Genomic DNA, 18,059 nt, shown 5'->3' with positions numbered 1-18,059 from the left:
GTCACAGCCAGCGCCTGACCCGCATGGTGGCTGACTACATGGGGTCCTACAGCGGGCTTGACAGCGATGCCCCTGTTGATCCCATGGAGTATTGGGTCAAGCGCATGGAGATCTGGAGCGAGCTTGCGCAGTACGCCCTGGAAGTGCTGTCCTGCCCCCCTTCCAGCGTGCTGTCCGAGCGCTGCTTCAGTGCAGCTGGTGGCGTGGTCACCGAGAAACGCTCACGTCTGTCTCACAAGTCTGTGGACAGACTGACGTTTCTCAAGATGAACCAGGCGTGGGTGGAAGGCGAGTTCCTGGCCCCTGTTGTCGGCGAGAGGGGGACATGAACTGGCTGCCGGAACCATCGTTAATGTGCCTTACCACCCTTTACCACCTCCTGGCTCCTGCTCACTAAGCCAGCCTGGTTCACTTTGACTATTACGTCGCCTGCAGCCACACATTTTACACCTACAGTGGGCTGCTGTGTACTGCCCTTCTGCTGTCTGTCTGTGTTTCCCACTGCCAGGGTACACAGAATTACCTTCTTCTGCTGCCACTCTGCCACCAGCTATTACGTCAAACAATAGCTATATTGGTTGCAAAACCAAAAACCAAAAAACCATAAAAAAAAAAAAAGGTTTAATTTTTCTGAGGTGCCCGGGTTGAAAACTGTGTTGTCCCAGTTGTGTATTGGACACAATGTGGGCTGCACGACCGCTGTCTGGGACCTCCTGTTGTGTTTATTTACAGCCCTGGTATCACCGCTAGGTACCAGGGCTATTATGTCACGCTGCCTACCTGCTGCCACACTCACACTGCTCCTCCATACCTCCTCCTGCTGCTGCTGCTGCTGTCTGTCTGTGTTTCCCACTGCCAGGGTACACAGATGATTTACCTTCTGCTGCCACTCTGCCACCAGCTATTACGTCAAACAATAGCTGCTCGCCTACTCCTCCATTCCTCCTCCTGCTGCTGCTGTCTGTCTGTGTTTCCCACTGCCAGGGTACACAGAATTACCTTCTGCTGCCACTCTGCCACCAGCTATTACGTCAAACAATAGCTATATTGGTTGCAAAACCAAAAACCAAAAAACCATAAAAAAAAAAAAAGGTTTAATTTTTCTGAGGTGCCCGGGTTGAAAACTGTGTTGTCCCAGTTGTGTATTGGACACAATGTGGGCTGCACGACCGCTGTCTGGGACCTCCTGTTGTGTTTATTTACAGCCCTGGTATCACCGCTAGGTACCAGGGCTATTATGTCACGCTGCCTACCTGCTGCCACACTCACACTGCTCCTCCATACCTCCTCCTGCTGCTGCTGCTGCTGTCTGTCTGTGTTTCCCACTGCCAGGGTACACAGATGATTTACCTTCTGCTGCCACTCTGCCACCAGCTATTACGTCAAACAATAGCTGCTCGCCTACTCCTCCATTCCTCCTCCTGCTGCTGCTGTCTGTCTGTGTTTCCCACTGCCAGGGTACACAGAATTACCTTCTGCTGCCACTCTGCCACCAGCTATTACGTCAAACAATAGCTATATTGGTTGCAAAACCAAAAACCAAAAAACCATAAAAAAAAAAAAAAGGTTTAATTTTTCTGAGGTGCCCGGGTTGAAAACTGTGTTGTCCCAGTTGTGTATTGGACACAATGTGGGCTGCACGACCGCTGTCTGGGACCTCCTGTTGTGTTTATTTACAGCCCTGGTATCACCGCTAGGTACCAGGGCTATTATGTCACGCTGCCTACCTGCTGCCACACTCACACTGCTCCTCCATACCTCCTCCTGCTGCTGCTGCTGCTGTCTGTCTGTGTTTCCCACTGCCAGGGTACACAGATGATTTACCTTCTGCTGCCACTCTGCCACCAGCTATTACGTCAAACAATAGCTGCTCGCCTACTCCTCCATTCCTCCTCCTGCTGCTGCTGTCTGTCTGTGTTTCCCACTGCCAGGGTACACAGAATTACCTTCTGCTGCCACTCTGCCACCAGCTATTACGTCAAACAATAGCTATATTGGTTGCAAAACCAAAAACCAAAAAACCATAAAAAAAAAAAAAAGGTTTAATTTTTCTGAGGTGCCCGGGTTGAAAACTGTGTTGTCCCAGTTGTGTATTGGACACAATGTGGGCTGCACGACCGCTGTCTGGGACCTCCTGTTGTGTTTATTTACAGCCCTGGTATCACCGCTAGGTACCAGGGCTATTATGTCACGCTGCCTACCTGCTGCCACACTCACACTGCTCCTCCATACCTCCTCCTGCTGCTGCTGCTGTCTGTCTGTGTTTCCCACTGCCAGGGTACACAGATGATTTACCTTCTGCTGCCACTCTGCCACCAGCTATTACGTCAAACAATAGCTGCTCGCCTACTCCTCCATTCCTCCTCCTGCTGCTGCTGTCTGTCTGTGTTTCCCACTGCCAGGGTACACAGATGATTTACCTTCTGCTGCCACTCTGCCACCAGCTATTACGTCAAACAATAGCTGCTCGCCTACTCCTCCATTCCTCCTCCTGCTGCTGCTGTCTGTCTGTGTTTCCCACTGCCAGGGTACACAGAATTACCTTCTGCTGCCACTCTGCCACCAGCTATTACGTCAAACAATAGCTATATTGGTTGCAAAACCAAAACCAAACAAACCATTAAAAAAAAAAAAAAGGTTTAATTTTTCTGAGGTGCCCGGGTTGAAAACTGTGTTGTCCCAGTTGTGTATTGGACACAATGTGGGCTGCACGACCGCTGTCTGGGACCTCCTGTTGTGTTTATTTACAGCCCTGGTATCACCGCTAGGTACCAGGGCTATTATGTCACGGCGAGCTGCCTGCCTCATTGACTGCCTGCTGCCACACACTCATCCTCCTCCTCCTGCTGCTGAATTTACCTCCTGCTGTCTTTGTGTTTCCACTGCCAGGGAGCACATACAATGGCGCTTCCAACATGCATGCGCCCACCAGCTATTTGTTACGCTCAAAAATAGCTGCATTTCTTTAAAAAAAAAATTGAAAAGAGAAATACGTGAAGAAGAAGAAGACGATATTGAAAAGGAAGGAGAAGATGAAGATGAAGAAGAAGAAGAAGATGAAGAAGAAGATGATGAAGAAGAAGATGAAAAAGAAGAAGAAGATGAAGAAGATGAAGAAGAAGAAGATGAAGAAGAAGAAGAAGATGAAGAAGAAGAAGAAGAAGATGAAGAAGATGATGAAGAAGATGAAGAAGATGAAGAAGAAGAAGAAGAAGAAGAAGAAGATGAAGAAGAAGATGAAGAAGATGATGAAGAAGATGAAGAAGAAGAAGAAGAAGAAGAAGAAGAAGAAGAAGAAGAAGAAGAAGAAGAAGAAGAAGAAGAAGAAGAAGAAGAAGAAGAAGAAGAAGAAGAAGAAGAAGAAGAAGAAGAAGAAGAAGAAGAAGAAGAAGAAGAAGAAGAAGAAGAAGAAGAAGAAGATATAGAAGAAGAAGATCGAGAAGAAGAAGAAGAAAGATAAAGAAGAAGAAGAACAAGTATATACAGTAACACTACTGAACAAAATTAAGGACACAACTTCTCTTTCCACATTTTTTTTTAAAGGAACATCCCCACATAATCACTTGCTGTTGTTACTTGGAAAAAAAGAGGTTTCTTGCATCATTCACCCTCAAAACAAGTGTTGGAAGCTATTTAAGGCCAATTCGAATAGTCAGCTCGAATAGTTAGCTCGAATACCGACTCGAATAGTGAGCTCGAAGTCCGAGGTCGAATCGAATAGTAAAAATTATTCGACTCGAATATTCGACTGACCTCGAATAATTTACTATTCGAATTCGACCAAACTCGAATTTTAAAAAGGGGTATTTGAGCATATCACCTTGATTCAAAAGTCTGTACAATAGAGAATACAAACTATAGACAGTTACAATACGATGAGTTACAGATAACAGACAATTGAACAGATCAGCTTTTACATTCTACACAGAGGTGGAAAAATGTATTCACATGATACAGCAGTAAAAACCCTTAAAGGAGCCATCAGGCAAAAATATCGGTCCCCCGCTCTACTTACCCTGGGCTTCCTCCAGCCCCTTGCAGATGGCATGTCCCATGCCGCAGCCCATTGCTGAATCTTCAGCCAGGGGTCCTCGCCGGTGCAGAGGGTGACCTCGAGGTCGTCTCTACTGCGCCTGCGCGAGCCCCGCTGTCAATCAAGCCCATGTTGTCTGCAGTGTACTGCGCAGGTGCAGAAGTACTGCGCCTGCACATTTCACTGCGGACAATGTGGACCTGATTGACAGCGGCGCTCGCGCATGCTCACTAGAGGAGTTCACTGTCTGCACCGGCGGGGACACCAGCGCAGAGATACGGCTTGGGATGTGTCATCTGCAAGGGGCAGGAGGAAGACCCGGCGAAGTAAAGCGGGGGACCCATATTTTTGCCTGATGACTCCTTTGCAGATAATACACAAGCTGGAAAAAATGACATCTACTTCCTCCAGCCCCCAGCAGCTGCTATGTACCTCGCCGCAGCTCCCCTCTCAGCCGTTGACTCCTGGTCCCTGACGGTGTAGAGGTTGACCTCGCCAGGTCATCCTCTACTGTGTCTGCACAAGCGCCGCTGTCAATCACTCGCATGTGGTGTGGAGTTTACAGCGAAGACGCAGAACTACTGCACCTGCGCATTACACTCCACACCACCTGCGAGTGATTGACAGCGGCGATTGCACAAGCACAGTAGAGGATGACCTGGCAAGGTCGGCCTCTGCACAATTGGTGACTGGGAGCCAGCATCTGAGAGCGGAGCTGCGGTGAGGGACATAGCGGCTGCCAGGGGCTGGAGGAAGCCCCGGGTAAGTCGCTGTCATTTTTTTTCAGCTTTTTTTTCCAGCTCCTGAAAATAAGACCTGATATCAGCCTTATTTTTGAAAACTGCAGTCATATAGCAGCCTATTCTTTAAGTTCCAATGATTACATCCCTATATAAACAACTCATACCTTCTCATCAATTGCCACATCAATGCAAGAGTGAGTGTCCTATTTCCTTCATGCAGGTCCTGGCCAGCAATGCCAACAAGAGAAAACTTGGCCTTACTCTTTCCCAGCTCCACAGCATAGTTACAGTTTTCAATCTACAACATAAGACAATAGTATTAAATCATCTGTAAGGGGAAAACAAGACTGCAAAATATGTAATGTTACAGCGTAAAATCATGAGCTAAAATTTTTTGAAATATTATCTCTAAATTACTGTATATTAGCCTGTATTCCTCAATTTCCTATTAGTACACAGAGAAAAACAAGTAATGTAAAAACAATTAGTAGCTTATCTATTAAGAAGTCCTTATGGCCCTCTCCACTGGCTTTTAATATGATTAAAAACTCTGATGCCTAATCAAAGGCTCGTCCTGCTGGGTGCTGGGCCTTAAGGTGCGTACACACATGCGACTATAGTCGTTTGTAACGATCGTTCCCCGATCTTTACCAACGACGATCGTTACAAAAAACGAACCACCGACTATTAAGGCAAACGACGAACGAGCCAAATCGCTACAAAAGAAAGTTCTGTCTCGGCGGATTTTAACCAACGACGATCGTTTGCAAAAGTAGCACATCGTTGGGAACGATCGTTCGTACTAGGCTTGACATGCGCATTTCACTATTTCTTCGTGAAACTTTTCTTTTTTATGCGCAGGCGCAATAGTTGCTTTTTGTGATGTAACGTTCGTTCTAACGATCAGATCGTTACACACCTTTTAAAACTAACTTTAGTTAGGTCGTTCTTTCATCAATTAAAAGTTCGTTCGTCGTTCTTAACGAACGATCGTTGTCGCATGTGTGTACGTAGCATTACACTTATATCTTACTTGGGTGCCATCGTTTTCTCAAAGATCATAAGAGAATATAAAAGTATGACAAACGGATACCTTCTTCATTTTTTCTCCAAGCTTGGGATATGGTGGCTTGTTTACTCTGGCCCAATCCACTGGAACTTTAATCTTTTCATACAACTGAAATATGATCAACCCATCATCGAGATCACTGCAAAAAAAAATCAGTGCTGTAAAACAATCCAGCACTCAACAAGAGGGTCATCATTCAGTCTTCTCTGCACCAGGGAGCAACACAAAAAATGTTAATAAAATATCACAGCAACCTCACATAAGTTTTTATTAAAAAAAAAAAAAAAACACAACTGTGCACCTTTCCCCCTTAGCATGTGACTCCATCCTATTCTAACGTCTCTTTCAGATCCTGTGTACTGTGTACTTGCCGAGCAGTGCAATGCAGGTGCAATTTAAATGCAGCTGAATGGCAGCGGTTGGAACATCATGCGTGTGAAGCGCTGACACGCAGTGGCGTTACCCGGGGGCAGAGAACCAAAACATGTTGTGTCTGAGCACTGCCAGGCTCAAATGTGACTCTATGGGGAGGCACCTGGCTAGCACCTGTACTGAGTGCTAAAAAGAGTCGGTGGATGCAGGAAAGCAGCTGACAGGAGGTGAATTCACTGCCAGTGAAAATAATGCATTGCCTCCCAGAATGCTCCAGGAGTAGAATTCCGCATAGCTAAACAGCCTAGGTATGACATCACTAGGAGGGCGGGGCTACATACCAATATACAGCAATATTTAGCTATAGGAAGTGTTTCTGATGCTGAAACCGTAAAAGTGATCAGCCTGAGTAATTTACTGCATTCTACTATACGTCACTACAGTGCCTCTTTATCTGTTGTCAGAAGCTTAAGTTATATATTCACAGTATTTTCACGTGTGGCATGTGGAATCAATCAACAATCATGTCTCCCTGTTACTATATAGCTTATGTGACAGGTCCTATTGCACAGGTGTTAAAATAAGTGGCGGATTTAGTTAGTTTTGCATGTCGCCTGTAGCTTCTTCTCAGTCCAATGGACGTGAGGGTGGGATAGAATGTGTTGATCACAGGGGCTCGTACCTGTACAAATGGTTTACACGAGGGTTCACACCAAGTGAGTTCATCCAGTTCCTGAATGTTCTCTCTTCTCTTGTCTCACCTTTGCAAAAGAAGATCAAAAAAACTGAAAATTTAAACTGTAATTTGTAAAGTGTATAGTGATTTTTATATATATTATTCATACAATATAATTTTTTTCTGTCATGTGTGTGTCATAGATTGTTTTGGTTTATGCAGCTTGCATTCTGCATTTCATCTTTGATCTAAAGCAGGGGTGTCTAACTCAAATATAAAGTGGGCCAAAATTGAGCTTTGGGACCAAGTTGCAGGCCGACTTCAATGTCTAGTGGCCAGGGCCGGGCCGAGGCATAGGCTGGAGAGGCTCCAGCCTCAGGGCGCAGTGTAGGAGGGGGCGCACAATTCATTCAGCTGTCATTCCTAATTGTGTATGAAGCAGAAAGAAATAAGAAAAGGGGATACATAGCAGTGACTGCAAGCCAGATAACTAGATATTAAGGTGTTGGGGAGGTTATGGGCCCTGTGGCACCTCTTAGTCTAATAGCAATCAGTAGTGACGGCTGGGGTGGGAGGGATGGAGGGGCGCACTTTGGTGTCTCAGCCTTGGGTGCTGGAGGACCCTGTGCCTGCTCTGCTAGTGGCCCCCCTCCCTCCCTCATCTATACAATTCCCTGATGTTTAGTGGTCCCACCTCCCCTATACAGTTCCCTGGTGTCTAGTGCTCCCTCCTTCCGCTATACAGTTCCCTGGTGTCTAGCGGCCCGCTTCCCTCTCCTATACAATTCCATGGTATCTAGTGCTGCCCCCCTCCCCATATGGCTTCCCTGGTTATCTAGGGCTTCACATCCAGCATAGCTTCTCTGGTGGTCTACAGTGGGCCAAACATAATGCAAAGTGGGGAAACCACCTGAGGACCAAATCTGATGGCTCCGAGGGCCAGATTTGGCCCATGGGCCAGAGTTTGACATGTGGTATGAATGGATTTGCAGCTACTGGGAGGGTTAATATTCATTCCTCTACTTCAGTAATACACTAATTTATAAGAGTGCCATTGGTGTACTCACATTATCAGATTATATTCAGCTAATACTAAAGGTGCGTACACACGCCGTACTTCTTCAAACGACGGATCTGCCAGACCCTCTCGCGGGGCGGTCATTCTGCCAACAGTTGCATGTGAGTACAAGCTGTCGGCAGACTGATAAGACTGTTTTTGACTGATCCGCCGAGTCAAAAAACAGTCTTATCAGTCTGCCGACAGCTTGTACTCTGGTTCAACTGTCGGCAGAACGACCACACCGAGTGGGGGTCTGACGGATCCGTCGTTTGAAGAAGTTCTGTGTGTGCATGCGCCTTATGCTGTGTAAACAATGTAGAAAAGCTTGAGTTGTATCCAGGGGGAAGCAGAGAGCTATTTGTGTTTGCTCAGTAATTACTCAATTACAAGACACAAACTGCTATTTCGTCCTGCAACCAGCAATCTTATCGATTAGCTGAAATGTAAATATGCCTTGGAGTGACATCAGACCAGTATTTTAAGATTTTCATTTCTTTATTTATTGCAGTGTTTAACCTTGTAGAGCAAAAATATAATTTAGAATTTCATACCACTTTATGTATACCTGACCCAAAGTAAAGCTACCAAGGTAAGCTGAGTGGTATGTTCACACTAAATCTACAGACCTGTGCATTGTCTAATACTCTATACCCTGCCAAGTAATACCCCTCCCATCACTCTTTGAAAAATTGATTTTAGCCAAAAGCTTTTCAGATAGGGAGGCAGTCTTGCAGTGCTGATTCCTCCAGTCCTTCCTCTCCCACACTGCATTTGGACAGGTTTGGACAGCATTCACTGCCTGGCTGTAAAGTGTTGGCCGGAACAATCATAAAAGAGAGTGTCACATGGTGAAAGCCACATGTTCATATTGTGTTTAAATACATCCAATCTTGATTGGCCAATTTTACCTCTTCCATGTAGAATGAGGGCCAACAGATTTTGAATACTTTAAACAGATTATGTAGGTAAGCTCTCATAATCAACAGAAGTGGCAAAATTAGCCAATCAACGCCTATGACTACTTTTACTATTTTTGGAACAAATAGAAATCTAGTTTGAAATCACCCTCTGCAAATACAACATGCAGCGTTCCTAATGATGAGACATGGTAACAATTCATACAGCATAAGTCAGGGGCATTGCTAGCCCCAAAGATCAGGGGCACGTGCCCCAGATCTATTCTGGGGTGCTCCAGATGTCCCTCAGGCAGAGTTAGTTGTGTTGCCTCAATGGTGGGCATGCTAGGAGCTGTGGTGCATCAATCGGGGTATGTTGGGTGCTGTGGTGCCTCTATGTGGGCATACTGGGTGCTGTGGTGCCATGCTGGGCACTGTGATGCCTTTATAGGGGCATACAGGGAGCTGTGGTTCTCCTATGGGGGCATTCTGGGAGTTGTGGTGCCTAAATGGGAGACCCATGGCAGCATGAGAGGGGGTCCACTAGAAGATCAGGGAATGCAATAGCGGCAGGCCAGCCTACCCAGCAGAAAGCCAGACCAGCCAGCACAAAAGCCAGGTAATTCTGCCTAGTTATGTTTAAGTGACACGGCCTGTTTATGTGATATGCTGATTTATTTTTTTTAATGGAGAGGGCGGCTTCATCCAACATTTTGCTGGGCAGGTGTAACGATTGTGGAACTTTTTCCGTGATCAGCGCACAACGCGTGCGCTGATACGGCGGAAATCCTCCACAAGCGTGTAATTGCAGACACCCAGCAAAAGGTGCTACGCACCTGTAGAGGGAAATACCTGTCGGCAGATGGCGCTGAGGAGTGCAGAGGAACCAATCCTCTGTACCTCCACAAATGCCAGACAGGAATTGTACGAAGCGCAGAACGCAATCGCAAGAGAAGCGATTGCGAATGAGAATGAGCAAAGGGACAGATTGTATGTGTGTGCGCCAATCTAGTCGCCACCCCGCGACCGCGCACACACAACAGCAGATACAAAACACAAACGCAACCACAAGAAAGGCGATTGCCAGAAGTGACACAAGGCAGATCAGAACAGAATACGAGGATAGCAAATGCACAGCAAATCATACAATGAGGACATGCGGAAAATAACAAACGCTAGCTAACCGCGAACACCACACTCATTCGCAACAGTGCACGCGGTTATGTGCGGTCTCCACGTGATAAGCACAATAGAGACAAGCACGCTTAACTAACCATCGACAGACAAACATGAAACAGAGGACGCGAACGCTTGCTTAACGGTTACCTCACCGAGCCTCCAGCAAGCGTTCGTAGCAGACAAGACAGACACACGAAAACAGGGACAAGCGAGAGATAGGATCCACAGCACTAGCGAAAGTGGCTAGCGCGATCCAGGAAGACAGAACAGAAGGATCCACAGCACTAGCGCGAAGCAAGTGCAATCCAGGTACAGAGTAGCAGAACAGAAGGATCCACAGCACTAGCGCAGGATGCTAGTGCGATCCAGGGAGGCAGAACAGAAGGATCCACAGCACTAGCGAAAAGAGGCTAGCGCGATCCAAGGAGACAGAACAGAAGGATCCACAGCGCTAGCGCAAGATGCTAGTGCGATCCAAGTGAGACAGATCAGAAGAGATAGCTGGTAGCAACCGCTGCACCAGCTATACTCCAAGAACAGAGATCAGAACGATTTCCTGTCGACCACCGTTGGGACAGGACCATCGCAACAGAGAAACAAAACAGATAAACAATCCTAACTGCACTAGGGAACCTGCCTAGCACAGTTTCCAGGAATTGTACAAACTATGAGATAGAGTAAAGGAGGAGTGAGACCTGATTGAATACAAATCAGTCTTATTCAAAAATACAAAACTTTATTCAAACATATGCTCATTATTAAAAACTGCAAGATAAAATCCAGGAATTACTCTAAGCTGATCTTCAAACAAAGAGCATGGCTGACACTCTCCAGAGTGTTTCACAGGAAGACTCCTTATGAACAGCCAAGCATTGTGGGAAAGACATAGTACTTATAGTACACGCCTCCAATGAATGTGGCCAGGCAATTTGCATGACAACGTATGCAAATTCCTCAGCAAGCACAAGCTGCAAAACTGACAGAAGCTCTTCTTTCCAGAGTCCTGCAGCATGCAAACCTAAACAATGGTCAAAAAACTGCCTGCCTGCACAGGCAGCCGAGCAGATCATCACAGCAGGCTTACTTAGACTGCTGTTAAGTTCATGCAAATTTGGCTCCACCCATGACCACACCCACATTCGGGTGTGTGTCTACACCCATTTTCAAGCTGGAGTGCTCAAAAGTGCCCCGGATCTCTTTGGATCCTAGCAATGCCCCTGGCATAAGTAATTACAATGTGATAGGTCTGCACATCTTTAAATGCAAACACTAGTTAAAAACTGAAAGTAACAAAAAAAAACCCTTAGCAACAATGTCCATTCAACCTCAGACTGTATGATATTTGGGGATGTTAAGGAAACAGATTAATGAGAAGTGATAATTTACTAGCTGTACTGCCATGTCTGCCATTGATTAACCACACAATATGAATAAAAAGAAAACCGTGTTTATAACAGAAGGGTTTACCAAAAATATGAATAACAAATGTGTAGAGAAGAAGGACGACAAATATTAAACTATGAAGTTATGATGCATTAGGTACGAGTTATACCTTCAATTGAGCTCCAATCGATATCCTGGTTCTCGGGCTTCTGTAAGGCTGGGTATTTGTTAAATAAGTTGGCAATGAAAGCCAAGTTAAGTTTGGGATTTCCACGTACGACATCTGTTGCTGTGACAAACTGGCGACAGCCCAGTCGGTCAGCCTGCACCAGCATGCACTCTGCTCTCTTTACATCCTCTTTTTCCTTGAACAGAAATTTGAATGAAACACTTACTGTACATAAAAATGTTAAAGCAGGCTTATCATCTACATTGCAAGTCTGCATGTATAAATTGCTTTCATATCACAATCTATGCTAGTACAAAAACATTTTTTCTGAAGCTGCTATCTGGGATCAAGGATTTTGATTAGGCATAAGGTGTGCCTCACAGGAGCATTGTGGGAGAGTGATGTCACCTATGACGTCATCTATGCAAGCAGAGAACATGCATGCATTACCAGACCTTAACAATGTAAAACAATTTTTTTAAGGGTTGGAGGTCTGATGATCAGGGGTCGCCTTATGGAGAGTTATGTTTCCTTTAAAGTGAACCCGAGGTGAGAATGATATGGAGGCTGCCATACTTGCTTCCTTTTAAACAATACCAGTTGCTTAGCAGCCATGCTGATCTGTTTGGCTGCAGTAGTCTCTGAAGTACACCAGAAACAAGCATGCAGCTAATCTTGTCAGATCTGCCAATAATGTCAAAAACACCTGATCTGCTGCATGCTTGTTCAGGGTCTATGGCTAAAAGAATTAGAGGCAGAGGATCAACAGGCCAGCCAGGAAACTGGTATTGCTTAAATGAAAATAAATTTGGCAGCCTCCATAATCCTCTCACTACAGTTCTCCTTTAAGGGAAAGCTTTTGGTCCACCCTACTAGAAACTTATCTGTCAGTAGTAAGGCAAAGATTCTGCTAACAGAGCAATCGACTGAGGATGTGGTGTTTTAGACTGACTAGTAGTGAGCAGGCAGCTGTAGGTCATTGATCTTGCTACGCAAGTAGAATAGTGTGTGTTACAGTAGCAGCGTTTGTGTTAGGTAGGTAATGCAGGTTGCGCTAATTGTGCAACATGTGCTGCCTTGTCAGCTGAATTATCATTAAATTTCTCATGCGATCTCTTCATACAGCAACTTTACCGATGTTTAGTGCATATGCCCCAGTGATCACTTCAACTGAAACAGAAACCAAGTTTAAATCCCCAGATATTTACAATTTTAAAATAAGGCTTGTATTGTATAAATTATGTAAAAATAAATAAACCAGGTGATAATTTGCAGCAAACAGAAGTCTACTATGCATGTTGGAAAGTCTGACGCCCAGTGAGCATGCTCAGTGCCACTTCATATGCTAAATGCCAGTTCAGAGGACAGGGTGTTTCATGAAGGATTGTGGGAAGATATATAGACATAGAACACAGCAAGTAACTTAACAACCTGATGTCTGCACAATAATATCATAAACTGAACCATAAAGAGCAATGGTTTGAGGTACATCTTCTTTGTCAAGCCTGTTCAGCCTCTAAACAGTTTCAACATGGTATAGCTATATTCACTGTGTTTAGAGGCTCGACAGGCTTGACAAAGAGAGGATGTGCCTCCCAAAATGTTACTCGTTATAGTTTCATTACAAAAGTGATGCAAGATGGTGTTGGATCTTCTCCTAGTTGAGTCTATTGGTTTTTTTCCTTGGGAAAGGGGGCATTGACCTGAAGCACATCTCTTGTGGTAGCGGGTGCTGCCATTCTCCATGTTGTGTTGCACAGTAATATTAACTATTGTAAGGAAAAGTGACAAAAGATAACAGTTTTTACCCTGAGTCCAGTCATATCAATGTCAATTGCTGGTATGCCCTCTTCATCTCCTTTGGGAGCTACTTGATTTAGCAGATTGTAGTAAGCTCTTGAGTCCTGTGGTAGAAAGATAAAAAATAAAAACATTAGCAAATATAATGGAACCTTGGTTTGCTAGCACTCTTATACCAAAGCGAATTTCCCCATATCAATGAATGGAAAACCAGTTGATTAGTTCCACAATCCAAAAACAGTTATAGTAAAATAGTATAAAATAAAAATGTAAACAAGACTTTCACTATAACTCACAGAATCATTGCCATCTGTTGGCTCACCACAACCTTTTTTTGTGTGGCTTTAACAAGGAACTTATCCAATGACGGTTACTTTTGAGGATTTCATGAAAATGTGCCTTTGTACAGTCTCTACACTCAGATTAAGTACAATTAAGTACAATCCTGCAGCGGCAAAAGGAGAAGAACTATCGGCTCAGTTGTGATGATGTGATGCATGTATACTTTTTGTTGCTTGTGTATCAAGACAATGCTTGTATATCAAGTCAAAATTCACAAAAAATTTAGCTTGAATTGTAAAGTGCTTTTAACTGCTTGCCGACCACATCACACCGATGGGCATGGACGCGGTGGCAGCCCCAGGACCGCCTAATGCCGATTGGCGTAAGGTCCTGCGGACCTGTTTTGCAGGAGATCGCGCTTACTAATGCGCGCGCATCTCCACATGGATGACCTTCAGTCTCCCAGCGGGGATCGCCGCTAGGAGACTGTTAGACAGGGAAACCGCCATCTTTTGACTCTGTACAGCGCTGCGATCTAAGGCAGTGCTGTACTGGGGACAGCCGTGTGTCACGACTGTCCCCCTGGTAGGCTCGGTGGTGATCCGCTGTCATAGGCTAAAGCCTATGTCAGCCGATCACAGTGATTGGAGGTGGGTACATAAAATAAAAATAAAAAAATTACATTTTTATTTAAAAATAAAATAAATATTTTAAAAAATAAAATAAACATGGGGGGGGGCGATCAGACCCCACCAACAGAGAAAAGGGAGGGGGGGACGAATCACTTGTGTGCTGACATGTGCGGCCCTGCAGCGAGGCCTTAAAGCTGCAGCGGCCTATTTATTGAAAAATGGCCTGGTCTTTAGGAGGGTTTTACACTGTGGTCCTCAAGTGGTTCAACAAAGTTATTGTCAATTCAAGATTTTACTGTATGCAGAAAAAGATGGATAGTATATGGGATACTAACAGAGATGAGCTTTTTTATTCCAGCAAACAATATTTTTTGAGCCCATGGGAAACAGAATTGACAAGGGCTGAACTAGAGCCTTGTTTGGGCCTAATCAGATTTAGGTATAGGGCTGATCAATAGGATGCAAAGAGTTCCAAGTTGATGCAGAATTATGCAAATTTTGTATTCAAAATCATGCAGATTGAGAATTGGCCAATCAAATTCTGCCAGCGTGGAGTTCAGTTGGTTCATTGTCAAGCTGCATATACTTGCATACAAGATTTGCATAATCCTGAATCTACTCAAAATTATTTGCACCTCAATGACCATCCTACGGCCTCTTTTCCACGGACTGCTGATAGGCAGTGAGATGCCTCTCAAACTCTCACAACTGCTTGCTGCTGCCTGGTAACTGCTTGCTGCTGCCTGATAACTGCTTGCTGAGCACACAGTTCAACTGTTCGTGGAAAACAGGCCTAAGGCCTCTTTTCCACGGACTGTTGAACTGTGTGCTCAGCAAGCAGTTACCAGGCAGAAGTGGGCAGTTACTAGGCAGCAACAAGCAGTTATCAGGCAGCAGTGAGCAGTTTTGAGAGTTTGAGAGGCATTTCACTGCCTATCAGCAGTCGTGGAAAAGAGGCCTAATTCAGGAGCTACTAATTAGCCAACATCATGATTAATTCTGTCAATTAATCAGCTCCTAAATCTGACTATCCAAATTATATATTCTGGATAAACCACCACTAATTCTGCCTACTGTTTACCATTTGCTCAAATGAAAAGCTCATCTCTGGATAGTAACCATGGAGATATTATAGGAAGCCTCATATAGGTCAGTGTTTGCTGTTCACAGCAGGTGCTGTTCTCTACCACATCAGAACACATTCTGCATTATGCATATATCCTGTGCATGAACACTCATACATTGCTGAAAACATATAACAACATTGTTAGCAAAGCACGTAACTTTTAAGTTTTCCATATTTAGTTAGATTAGGTTCACCAGCATTTATTATATTTTATGGAATAATACTTCTAATATAAATAATAATCAATTCAAGTGCTTATCCATGCAAATGTATTCACATGGATGGATTTGTGGTGGTTTTGTGTGCCTGGGTTACTCGCAGATGACTGTCCATCCACCACCATTCAGTGTTTTCCAATGGAGGCATTGAAAAATGCAGCTGGACCATTGCTTGCTGTGATGGTCGATCTTAGTTCATGGTCACTACTGGAGATGCTCAATGCAAATATCCAGCTTGCATGCAAATTTAATGTTAATTGTACATAGTTTGGAATTAGGCCGCTTTTCATTGGCTCTCTTCCAAGCTGCATATAATTTGCATGTAAGCGGGAAATATTAGCATCTCATTAATAGTGTTGGTGTTTGAATTAGGGACCACGTGGTTCAGAATCTGAACAACTGCATTCAGCACTATTTCAGCACCGGACAGCAGGACTGTGTGCGTTCCATTTACAGTAGGTATGGTACTTTCTCCAGGCAACTTGGAATCAGGAAGTATCAGAGCTAACTGAAACTCACCCATCCTGCTGTCCAGTGCTAAAACGGTGCTGAATACGGCTGTTGGGGTTCTGGACAACATGGTCCTGAATTTACGACACCAGCACCACTCATTAACCATTTCTGTCTTGTCATAATGATATGATGCCTGCTTTTTGCCCATGGAAAGTTGTTATCGATGGCTAGAGTTTCGAGTCAGCCAAAAACAGCGCTGTAAATTTAGGAGCACCAGGCGCAGCCATGGGTTGTAATAGGAATTACGGCTATAGCAGCACTAAGGCAGTAATTTTGTCACTCTCAAGATGCGGAGTCCAAATTGCAATAAAAACACCGTAATTACCCCACATCTTACCCCACAGTTCACAGCGGCCTGGAGGGGGAATATTAATTAATGCTGCCGGGACTTTTGCAGAAGCAGGGTGAGCCAGTTTTCGGCTTCACCCTGCCCCCAAATTTCCTGACGCCTTAATTACATGTACACTAGATTTTCCCCAAGTGAAGATCTCAGAGTGTAGGCTTCCACTTAGTGTGCAGTGGCAGGACATTTATGCGAAGGTATAAGAGTAATGAATTAACTTTTTATCACTTCATAAAGCTGAGGTGCAGCAGCTGGAAAATGCTCCAAAATACCCTTTATTTCAGTGGTCAGTTTGACAAGCTGATAGTCTGCAGTGAACATGTGTTTACTACAAATTAGTCCGATCTGCATCTCATTACTTTCAGCAGACTGGTCAGCTCAGCATTACCTATTAAGTAATTATATCTTTAATTCTATTTATGTGGGCTATTAAGCCATTAAAGACAATGAGATATTACAGGTAATGTGGAAAATATTTATCGGAAGACTGGGGGAGTATGGAGACTGCCTGTGACATTGATTTAGGAAATGATGCATTAAGGTATTTCAGAAAACTAAATATTTGCATTACTGAAGGGTAAACACAGTAAACTATTATGAAGTGCCCCAATATTCATCTAATATATTTTTTTGTGATTTCATAGTTGTAACCTGCTAAAACTTCTCCAGTCATAGCTCTTGAAGTTTTTCTTTCTGAATTCTAGTCAATGAATGGATATTATTACACATAATACACCAAGCCGGAAACACTGAGAACTGTGTCCTTTTTACCTTAGCAAGCCACAGCCACACTTGATTGGAATGAAGTTGCATCGTGTCAATGTGGCCATAATGTGCAAAAACCTACTCTCACTGGCTTTGTGGACATCCTGACCATGACTGGCTCCTCTGAAGCTACTGGGGATTAGTGCACCTAGTGCATGTTAACCTAATTATTACCAGACATCCCTAGGCCTCGGCTGTAGTCTGCCTGCATCAATTGTAGAAAAGAGAGCTACAGCCATGCAGTACAACAACCTGTGAGCCCTTTTTAGACCGTGTATGCATGCATGGACAATGTGTACATTTTTTAAACAGCACAGCTCTCTTCCCAATCCTATTTAACCCCTTAATCAGTCATGTAAGCTGGGTGGACAGGAGGGTGAGGCAGAGAACATAAGGCTTTGCCACCAACCAGTACCATTCTTCATGGCTTTCAGCATGGAAGGAGACAACCTTCTTTGTAAAGCATCATTATCCCAATGATGAGGGACAATAGGCTCTATTTTAAGCAGCATATCTAGTATATAACAGTAGAATACAACAAACCTTAATATCTGAACTGAAGTTATTGATTTTATTGCACCCAGCATTCTCCAGGTGGTAATTGGCCCATCTCAGGAGCAGCTCTTCTGGGGAAAGTTTCATAAGATCTTCTAGGCTCTCTCCATCCCGTAACAGAGCAATCAAAGCTATACAAGAGAGAAATTGTTACAACGCAAGTGACTACAAAACAGGGGTTACTTGAATTCTACAGATCCTGTATGTTTATAACCAAGTTCTGTATTATGGGAAGTGAGGGAGGA

The 18,059-nt window shown here is 44.3% G+C and overlaps 1 protein-coding gene across 1 annotated transcript in view; it reads right to left on the bottom strand.

Annotated features, from left to right (window-relative positions):
• The window catches only part of LCP1 (lymphocyte cytosolic protein 1), a 90,067-nt gene that overhangs the window by 11,941 nt on the left and 60,067 nt on the right, over positions 1 to 18,059 (bottom strand). Inside the window, exons 8-13 of the mRNA XM_068265213.1 lie at positions 17,803 to 17,945; positions 13,389 to 13,484; positions 11,581 to 11,776; positions 6,900 to 6,978; positions 5,870 to 5,984; positions 4,941 to 5,074 (exon numbers count right to left, since the gene is read on the bottom strand). Of these exons, the coding sequence (XP_068121314.1) occupies positions 4,941 to 5,074; positions 5,870 to 5,984; positions 6,900 to 6,978; positions 11,581 to 11,776; positions 13,389 to 13,484; positions 17,803 to 17,945 (763 nt within the window). The remainder of the gene's footprint in view (positions 1 to 4,940; positions 5,075 to 5,869; positions 5,985 to 6,899; positions 6,979 to 11,580; positions 11,777 to 13,388; positions 13,485 to 17,802; positions 17,946 to 18,059) is intronic.

This window comes from Hyperolius riggenbachi, chromosome 2 (genome assembly GCF_040937935.1).
Source record: "Hyperolius riggenbachi isolate aHypRig1 chromosome 2, aHypRig1.pri, whole genome shotgun sequence".
NCBI lineage: Eukaryota > Metazoa > Chordata > Amphibia > Anura > Hyperoliidae > Hyperolius > Hyperolius riggenbachi.
The sequence above is the reverse complement of the archived record's forward strand: the minus strand, read 5'-3'. Positions and strand labels throughout refer to the sequence as shown.